General features: G+C 38.3%; 1 protein-coding gene across 1 annotated transcript; it reads right to left on the bottom strand.

Moving 5' to 3' along the window:
- Positions 1 to 4,251: 4,251 nt before the first annotated feature.
- On the bottom strand, positions 4,252 to 5,141 carry LOC136831443 (zinc finger protein 383-like). Its single transcript, XM_067091922.1, has one exon. The coding sequence runs from the start codon at positions 5,006 to 5,008 to the stop codon at positions 4,397 to 4,399; it is 612 nt and encodes a 203-aa protein (XP_066948023.1). The 5' UTR covers positions 5,009 to 5,141; the 3' UTR covers positions 4,252 to 4,396.
- Between the last annotated feature and the right edge of the window lie 5,953 nt (positions 5,142 to 11,094).

Raw genomic sequence — 11,094 nt, 5'->3', positions numbered from 1 at the left:
GAAAAGTATTGCTGCAAAATTTAATTTTTAGCTGGCAGTAGTTATAAATTGTTGATTTATTTATCTTAATAGTGACTCTGGCTTTTAACATCTTTTATATATATATATATATATATATATATATATATATATATATATATATATATATATATATATATATATATATATATATATATATATATATATATATATATATATATATATATATATATATATATATATATATATATATATATATATATATATATATATATATATATATATATATATATATATCTTAATATACTGGCTTTTATCTTTATATATATATATATATATATATATATATATATATATATATATATATATATATATATATATATATATATATATATAGTGGGTAAGTATGTGTGTGCAGTATGTGTATAACACATACATGTGTGCATGTGTATAACATATACATATGTGTATACTGTATAAGTGAAAAGTCAAAGGAAAATAAACCAACTAACTTCTCGGAATTCCTAGACCAATTGCCAGATGCAAATTAAATTTGGCAGCAATATTCAACATAACCCTTTTCAGAAATCTAAGGGGTAAACCTAATTTTATTTCACCAAAGTCTTTTAAAAACAGTTTTAAGACAAGAAATTAGACGTGGTCAATTAATATCTACCTCTTTTGCAGCTCGAGCATTAAAGTTGAAATTATGAACAAAGATTCTATGAGATTTTACTACTGTATTTTGACTATATATCACATGAAACGAGAAAATGAATTAAAACAAAACTGGAAAAATGTAAGGATGGGTATTCTGAAACGGGAGACTAGCTGTCAAAACTTTAAAGCAAGAGCATTAGCAATTAACTATCACTTATTTCTCTTGAAGCTTGTAAATGATGCACTTCGAGTAAAAGGTTTTCTGTAAATGTTTCGAATTTGAAGGTCGCATAAAAGATAATATATTTGATCAACACTACCAAAAGAATGATTAAATTTGTGACCTGTTAGTTATTTTAAAAAAGATTTCCCGCGATTATAATTTGTAACAAACTGACTGAGGTAGTATTATGCACGGGTCGAATTTAAATTACTTGTCATTATTACACTATTTCTACTCTGTAAGTTCAGTGAAGCTGAATTACAGTACAGTCGGAGGCCTATCCCAATGTGCAGATATATCTTCAAAGACGAGTTTTAGGCCCTTCCTTTTCTATCCTTTTTAAAAGTCGGCACGATCACTAATTTATGAAGAGGGTAAGTCAAGGGTCACGTGGAGGATTTGTACAAATTGAAATTAAAACAGGTGTTACTACGTTAGGTAGTTAATCAATGACACATGAAACAACTGAGGACACGAGTCCCAAAAACTAATTACTAAAGCTGGGACCAACGATGGTTAACCTGTGAATGCTTGCTTGCTTTTCAGTTATAGTTATATACGATTTTAATCAACCAATATATATTTGCATATTCATATCGGATAATTAGACACGCTATTTATAGCCATTTTGCAATTTTCGTTCTTGGTATGTAATGTAATTGGTAAATAGATTAATTTCATATATTTTCAAAATAAAAAAATGCCTTTTGTAGTTGATATTATATAGAAATTGTGGTACAAAATATCACACTGTTTCAATCCTGGATTCTTATACCGTAGACTGTTTTGTTTTCAAGTTTTCTTTCAATTTCCGCTTTTTGTAACCCTGGTAGATAGATAGGCTTTCGGCGAAAATGTTTCTTGTTGAAGAATAGCCGGGCGTCTCGGTGATTGCAAAACTCCCGGAAATCCTTGTTAACAGAATAGTTCATTCAGTAGGATCATTAGATTTTAGGTTGAAATTTGATTCAATTCTTGAGGATGAGGGAAGGATCGCCTATAGCCTCTTGAGCCGGCTTTTACTTGAAGATCTTGAGGTTCACATCCGTCCTCCATTCATCTCTAGCTTGATTAGAAGTGAAAAAAAAGGGGGCGACGCTCCCTTTTGGCACGTGAAAGCCTCAACGCATGCGTCGTGATATCCGGTATATTAACTTTATAAGCATTGTAAAATAAAGACCTTATTTCTTTTATTTCGACTTTATTATTAATACTAGTATGACATTTTGAAGTTAGAAAATAAATGAAATATATATGCATTAATATTTAAATGATATTTAAGTAAATTATTTAAAATTTCTCACAATTTTGATCATTTAGGATCAACATAAATTACAGCATATTACTATTTGTTTTCCTGCCACAACATTGGTTGAGATCCTATATATGATCATTTTGGAGAGCTACACATCTTTAATCCTTTCATATAACCCACAGTGGAGGTCATATAGTTATTTCAGTACACCGCGGCCATCTTTAAAACTTTCCATTACTTACAAGACACTAAATTTGTTTGTGTGGAATTCACTGACTTCTTAATGAACCAATTCAAAATGAAACACCTGACAATCTCATCACCATTATTTAATCCGATAAACACCCACCTACGAATTTTGCTTTGAAAAGACATCACCTTTATGGTGAAAATCAATAAACAAAGACTTTTCCCTTGAGATTAAACACTGTTCAGCCATGTTAAAAAAAAAAAAATAAAATAAAAAATTTAGAAAAATTCTGCTCTGCACTGCACCACATTCACAACACAATAAAACCACATAGCCTACTGAATCATGCATGAAACCTATAAAGTCAGTGAATTTTAAGGAGTATAATAGATACCACAGATAATTTCACAAGAATGTCATTCCCCCAGAGAAATCACAAAACTATAACTCAATCAGACTTTGCAAATCAAGCCTGACCATGTATTTTTTCTCTTCTCTCTCTCTCTCTCTCTCTCTCTCTCTGTTTTATTTCTATATGCTTTTCAAAAACAACTTAAATTCCAAAATTATAACGATTTTTTCCTGAGCTTTTCTGCTTTACTTTTAGATCTACAGAGCCAAGGAATTCTTGTATTTAAGAAGTTACCAAACTACAGGTGAATAACAGGAATGCAGCTTTCAATGGAAAAGGTAAACAACACTTATGTATTGAGAGAGAGAGAGAGAGAGAGAGAGAGAGAGAGAGAGAGAGAGAGAGAGAGAGAGAGAGAGAGAGAGAGGAGGGGAGGGGATGTGCCATTTAATACTAAACCTAAATAACGTCACCGTTCTTAAAGTCATACAACAAAGACAGAGAGAGAGAGAGAGAGAGAGAGAGAGAGAGAGAGAGAGAGAGAGAGAGAGAGAGAGAGAGAGGAGGGGAGGGGATGTGCCATTTAATACTAAACCCATATAACGTCACACCGTTCTTAAAGTCATACAACAAAGAGAGAGAGAGAGAGAGAGAGAGAGAGAGAGAGAGAGAGAGAGAGAGAGAGAGAGAGATGGGGGGAGGGCATGTGCCATTTAATACTAAACCCACATAACGCTACACCGTTCTAAAAGTCATACAATACAACAGAGAGAGAGAGAGAGAGAGAGAGAGAGAGAGAGAGAGAGAGAGAGAGAGAGAGAGAGAGAGAGAGAGAGAGAGAGAGAGAGCATAAAAAAGGTGTAATATATAATGATATCACTAAGACATTAAGTCATACAATACCACGGAGAGACAGCTGCCGATTGTTCTACATCATAATTCTTATTCTCTCTTATTTACGTCAGTGAACATCAAATATATAAATACAATACCGTTTAACACAGTAAGGGAATTCTACAACAAGCATATATTTATCCAAATAATTCCAAAAGAAGCAACGAAACCCATTACGTAATATACCTTACCCACTGTGATTTTTATTAGCATCTACAGATCTTTCCAATGAATACAGCATAGGATCCGAATATCAACATGTAAGAGCTTCATATTATTTTTTATTTCTATTTCAAGAAATGTTCAATTATAGTTCAAAAAATGAATAATGTCAAATATTTCCTCGTGTTGAATAAATAATTAAACAAGTCTACACTAAATAACATCCTACATTCAAGTTGGTAAAGATAACGTTGCACCTCTGTCATTAATGTCTCAACAATTTGCTTTCCTTACCATACAGCATTACATTTTACACCATTTTCGTAAGAAATACTCACAATTACGTTTCCTCGTCACACATTCCGTCAAAATACCTAAATTAAAATCTCCTTTAGAAAACACGCTTAAAACAAACAAATCATTGATATTAACCTATACTTTTGTTGAATTTTATTTTCTAGAAGGAACTGTCATTAATTAATGAACAGACAAATTTCAACTGATAATACAGTGTTAACTACATCTTTGACTGACACCTTCAATATTCAAGGAATCTTACTTATATTTGGATTAAATCATATAACAAAACCTTTCACCGTTAAGTCAACCAATTTATTTCAGTAAGTTATTTCACAAGTATTTTGTCTTAAAATTTATTTCCAATCACCACTTAGAAAACCTTTACTCTAAATGTTCTTTCCTTCTATGGATTCTCACGTGCCTTTTCAAACTACCATTCACAGAAAATCTTTGGCCACAATCTTTACACTCGAAAGGCTTTTCACCTGCATGGATTCTCATGTGCCTTTTCAAATGACCATTCTGAGAAAATCTTTGGCCACAATCTTTACACTCGAAAGGCTTTTCACCTATGTGGATTCTCATGTGCCTTTTCAAATAACCATTCACAGAAAATCTTCGGCCACAATCTTTACACTGGAAAGGCTTTTCACCAGTATGGATTCTCATGTGCATTTTCAAACTACAATTCACAGAAAATCTTTGGCCACAATCTTTACACTGGAAAGGCTTTTCACCTGCATGGATTCTCATGTGCCTTTTCAAATTATCATTCACAGAAAATCTTTGGCCACAATCTTTACACTCGAAAGGCTTTTCACCTGTATGTATTCTCATGTGCCTTTTCAAATGACCATTCACAGAAAATCTTTGGCCACAATCTTTACACTCGAAAGGCTTTTCACCTGTATGGATTCTCATGTGCGTTTTCAAACTACCATTCTCAGAAAATCTTTGCCCAATTTCTTTACCCTCAAAAGGCTTTTTCCCCATATGGCCTAAAGATTTTCAGTTATCTTCTTGATGTCATCAGTACCCAAACTCTTCTCAAAATTCTTTTGTTCTAGGAATATTTGTCCATAGTTATTTGAGTCCTTAAATTCAGAGTTAAAATTAACCGAGATATTTTCTTTCCCTTGAAGAATCAACAGAGAAGTAACGCTTTCTTTGCATTTAAGTACATTTAAACTTTCATCATTGCATGACATACCGTCACAAGACAAAGACTGAAAGATACCATCTTCAAATTTTCTATCTAAAATAAGGTCTGTACACTGAGGCACTTTACTCGTCTTTAAATACAAATTTTCCTTTCCATCTGGATACTCCTGCATAAATTTCCGCCAATACTTGAGGTGATGCAAAAGGTACTGGTGTGAAGGGTACACAGTGCCACATCGCCCACATTCCTGCCTAGAAAATAAAAATGGTAAATGTGTTAAAATAAATTTCATATATATATATATATATATATATATATATTATATATATATATATATATATATATATATATATATATATATATATAATATATATAAAATATATATATTATATATATATATATATATATATATATATATATATATATATATATATATATATATATATATATATATATATATATATATATATATATATATATATATATGCACACGCAGCACCTTTCGTATATTTATGGTGTCTTTCACTGTTCAGACTTATACTTATATCATTCTATACCTACTATGACATTAAAAAACTCATAAAAGCCACATGCAGTGCATTTATTAGTGAAGATCGCATACACCCAAAAAAATTATTTCAACTACGATCCGGTCCTAAATTCAGGTGATTATGCATTGTGTGTGGCTCATAAGGTTTGGTGCTTTAGTTTTTGTTCAATTTGTTGCTTCATAATTTCTGTCATCTTCAATTTACCTTAGTAAAATAATTTACCTTCCCCAATTTTACATTTAGCTACCCTTATTTTATGTAAAAGATACTTCCTTTGCTGGAACTTCTTTATAGTTTTCACTAATTAATTATGTATATATATATATATATATATATATGTATATATATATATATATATATATATATATATATATATATATATATATATATATATATATATATATATATATATATATATATATATATATATATATATTATATATATATATATATATATATATATATTATTATTATTATTATAGACAACCAGAAGCCGGGCACAGTGCGCCTTCCCCACTCCCCACCTAATTTACCCTTTGTTTATTGAGAACCGCATGGCCAATCGTGTTTGACATAGAAATCAGGGCCCGATTATCAACATTCCGATCTGTCCTTTTTTTTTTTTTTTTTACCTGGAACAGATATTGAGATGACACAGATAACAGGGGCCAGGAGGAGATTTAATGCCACTCCCTAAATAAGCTTAGCCCAACTAAGGTTCTTAAGACGGCCGTCCTAAAGGCAAATTAAGCTGCCTGAATTGTCTTACCTCGCAGGGAACCGGGGAACACCTGGCGGATGACCCACCACGGCCCGATGCAGCCAGAGCCCTTATAAGGGAAAGACAGCAGTAGAAGGTGTGATTAGCGTGGGCAGAAGCCATGCAGTAACAGTCCTCCACGCGGGCAAGCGGTAACTTTGCTGAGAGAACATTTCTCCCCAGCCCAACTCCAGACTCCAGTCATCCTTGAGGGACAGCTTGCATCGTCGGTGATCACCCCTCGTCCTTATTTCGTCAGAGACCCGCTTCCCCTAAGGTAAAGTGCGAGTAAAGATTTTTCGGTCACGATAGTTTGCCCTTTAGAAAGCTTGGAGTACCAGCATTTCACTTCTGTCCTTGTGCCAGTTTATCCAGTGCCATTTCCAATGTCCTGTGTTCGAGTGTAAAATGGTTATTCATTCCTTGAGTCTTTGGCACCCTCAGTGCAAACTCGAGACTTATTCTGTGTTTAATTATTCCTTTACTGGTGTGTTATGTGTAAATCTCTCTTGCAGAGGGACCCATCTCAGTCTGTGCCTTGCCTTTAATCAAGACTCCATTAGAAGGATCTTCAGGCGTTGCAAGCCCTTTATCAATTTACTTATCCCTTTTCCCTTCAATTACTTGCTTTTGTAAATATAATTCTTTAATTTATCCCAAGTGTTTATGTAACATTTCCATATGAAGTAGAGCCTCCAGCTCCTAAATTCTACCCTTTTTCTTATTTTTTTTTTTACGATTTCCCTTTACGCAAGTCAGCACTCCAAGGCAAATTAAATAAAGTTCCGTTGTGGCCTGTAAAATACCATAAACCCAGGGAAGTACGTAAAAATGGCGACCTGGCCATAGATCTCGTTTGCAGTTGCATTTTCCCCGCTATTGTTGTGTCATTGCATTTGCAACTCGCCAGATCAGCTATTAGCAAAGCTAAGCTGGGTGCGGGACAAATTCCGAACCTGTTACCATGAGCACAGACCAAGAGAGTTCCACGTAAGTAATGTGTTTATCTTAGCAAAAATTTTTTTTTTACAATCATGACTGTTCCTAGGAATTAGGAATAGTGACGCATGTATTCACTGAGAGAAGAGAACCGCTGTATTAGATTCCTTAATGCATGCCTTTCAGGATAGGTAGTTAGGAAATAACTAGTGCTAACCATTCTTTGCTTCGAGGAATAGTGCGAAATTCCTCTGTGTTAAAACCTTTGCCATATTCTTTGCTTCGAGGAATAGTGTGAGATTCCTCTGTGTTAAAATCTTTGCCATATTTTTTGCTTCGAAGAATAGTATGAAATTCCTCTGTGATAAATTTTACGTCGCATTTCGAAGTAGTGAATTATTTAGGCGTGAATAAATTCCCAAATGGGACAAGACGAGATCAGCTTGCATTGCTGAAATTCTTCTCTCAGTGTAGTTAAAACTCGAATTAGGTGTTAGGACAGCGAAATTTGAGCTCTGCTTTGAGGGGAAATTACTTGGTCATTTTTACTGTTATCCTCTCAGACGACCGGGAAATGCCCTGGAATCCCAGACGGTCTATAAGTAGACAGGTTCATTCACACAGAATCTAAAAATAACTCCAGTGAAAGTCAGACGACCTTTTCACCATCCCTCCCTTGCCCCCGTGTGTACCCACTTTTTCTCTCAGCAAAATTTTTTTGGGGGGGTTTTTCCTGTTAGTAATTTCTAAGTCCTAAGGGACGAATCGTATTTCCAAGTCCTACGGGCAAACCAAATAAAATTCTATGTTGCAAGAGGCAAGAATTTCTCAACCAATTTCCAAGTCCTAAGAGACTCCTAAAAAATTCTACGTCGCGAGAGGTGAGAATCTAATTCCTATGGGAAAACCAAATTCCAAGTCCTAAGAGACTCTTAAAAAATTCTACGTCGCAAAGAGGCGAGAATTTCTAATTCCTGCGGGAAACCCAAAATCAAGTCCATTTGAGACATTATATTAGTGTATTTCACACACCTCTAAGCCCTTACGGGACTGATCATTCTAGTTCATTAGAACAACTCCTTAATTTCACGCTACAGCCGGCCAAGTCCGAGTGTGACATAAAATCCAGTTATGCCTTCCGAGACATATTAAACTTTAACAAAGTCTCCTCAGACTTATTGATCATCTGTCGTATTCAGACAGATCCATTCTCCTGCAGTGTGAACAATTGAGTGTTTCAGATTCCTGCAATTGAGTCTTTTCAGACAACCTGAGTCTTCTCAGACATATTTGATTCGTTAGAGAGTCCAGTCCATATAACCATTATTTCAAAATGGCTAATACCAGAGCCCAACAAAATGAGGACTTCAAATTCTACATGTCCGCTAGAAAGGACATGGGACTATCAGGGCAAGCTGTGAGAGAGTGGGTCCAAGAGCGAGTGGACGATGCCAAGGCAGAGAGGGAGTAAGAACGACAAGAGCAAGAAAAAGAAAGAATTGCCCAAGAGGCGGAGAGGGAGAAAGAACGTCAAGAACGAGAGAGAGAACGTGAAGAGAGAGAGAAAGAATTACCCAAGAGAGAAGAGAGGATCTAGAACGGGAGGAGCGAGAGTGACAGCGCGCCCATGAGCTCCAGATGTTAGAACGACAGAACGCCACTCCCCCTCCTGCAGCGGGAATGAGTGCCCTCAGCCAAGCTTACTCGTTCATGCCAAAATGGACAGAGTCCAAACCGGAAGTATGGCTTGAAAGGGCTGAACGAGTCCTGGAGTGCTGCAACCTCTCCCCCGCAGAACTCTCCCTTGTCTTCACTAAATTCCTGGGAGGAAAGGCACTCGTTGTCTACCACGCCCTTTTGGCAGAAGATAGGGGAAACTGGGAAGCCGTACGCCAAGCGGTTACAAAGGCATACGATTAAACCCGAGCGGTGGAGGAGACGTTGGAGAGAGCAGCCAAGAGAAGCAGGCCAGATTTGGGTTATTGGGCGTACCATTCGGAGCGGGTGTTAGCAAAATGGCTCGAGTCCGAAGGAGCCACGAGCGCCACCGAGGTACTTGAAAAATTTAAATTTGAGCATTTCCTGCGCTACGCCCCTCCTGCCCTCGCCACTCATGTAGTGGAAAAAGCCCCAGCAACACTCACCGAGTGTTGCCGGATAGCAGACATGTGGGAGACTCACCACCCTCAGGAAGGATCCATGGGGCAGAAAATTAATCCCCTGCCCCTCCTCGAAGGATCAAATTCCCACAAAAATGGAAACACGGGCAAGCCCCTAACTTGCCATTATTGCAAGAAGACGGGGCATTCCTCTGAACAGTGCCGAAACAAGAAAACTGCACCTCTCTCTCCCGGAAAGCCAGCCAATAATTCGCCTGCGGCCTCCACAGGGGCAGCGCAGAAAGACTTTAGCCAAACCTTCTGCACGGTGTGCAAGGTTTATGGCCATTCTCCCGCACGGGTGAAATGCCCGAACAATAATAAATCCAATACTCCCACCGTCGCCTTGGCCGTCAAACATTCCAAGCCATTGGGACCTCCCGCCGAAGGCCCCGTATATATGGCCCCTCCATGAGGCAGCCACCCCACACACCGAGTCACGGCATTCGAGGACTCGGGCGCGCAAATCTCCCTCATATGAAGGGACAGAGTTCTCTATGGAGCTATTGTCAATAGACGAAAACTCGTCACGATCGAGGGAGTAAATCAATTTAAAATGATACTCCCTATGGTCCAATTGAGAGTCACAAGACCTCATCAGTCAAAACTTTGCAATCTTGCAGTAGCAAGCCATCTCCCCAGAGGCTATGACGTCATCCTGGGACAGGACTTTCAGTCCCCACAGAAATCACGACAATCTAGGGGTCCACATTCCCCAAATCATTCCTCCGCCGCAAGTAATCCACCCCCGCTTATCCCTCAGTCAAGACTGGCGTCCCCTGGGTACCAGGAGGACGTGCAGTCCCTACCAGTGCCACCTGAGTACAATGTACAGTGGCCCCCTCGATTGGTTCCCGATCCAATTCCAGTGTCCAGCCCTGCCTCAGTGCCAGTGCCAGGGCCCCAATCAGATCTCCCTCCCGGAGATGCCAAATTCTTGCCGGTGCCACTTCCATGCACCGAGCAGTGCAAAGCTCCGTCCGTCCTGACCGACGAGCACAAGAAACCTCTGATAGTGCCTGACTCTGCCTTAGTGCCAGCGCCAGAGCACAACCCCGATCTCCATTCAAGGGATCCAACTCAGGACCCCCTCTCTTCTCCCGGCCTGGCACTGCCCTCAGCGTCGGTAAGAGAGACAGTTCCTCTCGACTCCAGCGGAAGCTCACCTGAAGGTGCGGCCTCGCAACCCATGCCTGAGCTGGTCATTGATACCTGCGAGCAGCTCACGCCGCCCACGACCGCTTCCTCTCTGCCTCAGTCCATCGCCGACGCAATTACAAGTCAGGATTCTGCCATATCTCACTTGGCCGATGAACTACAAGAGCCGCGACGGATCATGGTAGAACCAGCACGGAAAACTCCTGCGTCAGCTGTCACAGCAGCAGGCCCAGGTGGCACTCTATGCCGCCCTCTGGTCTCGGGCCCTCCGCTTCCCCGGCCGAGGACGACTGTCCCAGTAAGAAACGTTCGTGGCGGAATTACCACGGGTGTGGGAATTTCCAGGTAGT

The sequence above is a fragment of the Macrobrachium rosenbergii genome, chromosome 48 (assembly GCF_040412425.1).
Source record: "Macrobrachium rosenbergii isolate ZJJX-2024 chromosome 48, ASM4041242v1, whole genome shotgun sequence".
Taxonomy (NCBI): domain Eukaryota; kingdom Metazoa; phylum Arthropoda; class Malacostraca; order Decapoda; family Palaemonidae; genus Macrobrachium; species Macrobrachium rosenbergii.
The sequence above is the reverse complement of the archived record's forward strand: the minus strand, read 5'-3'. Positions and strand labels throughout refer to the sequence as shown.

Coding starts and splice junctions, on each gene's coding strand:
- LOC136831443 (XM_067091922.1), bottom strand. CDS start 5,008: ATGGGGAAAAAGCCTTTTGAGGGTAAAGAAATTGGGCAAAGATTTTCT.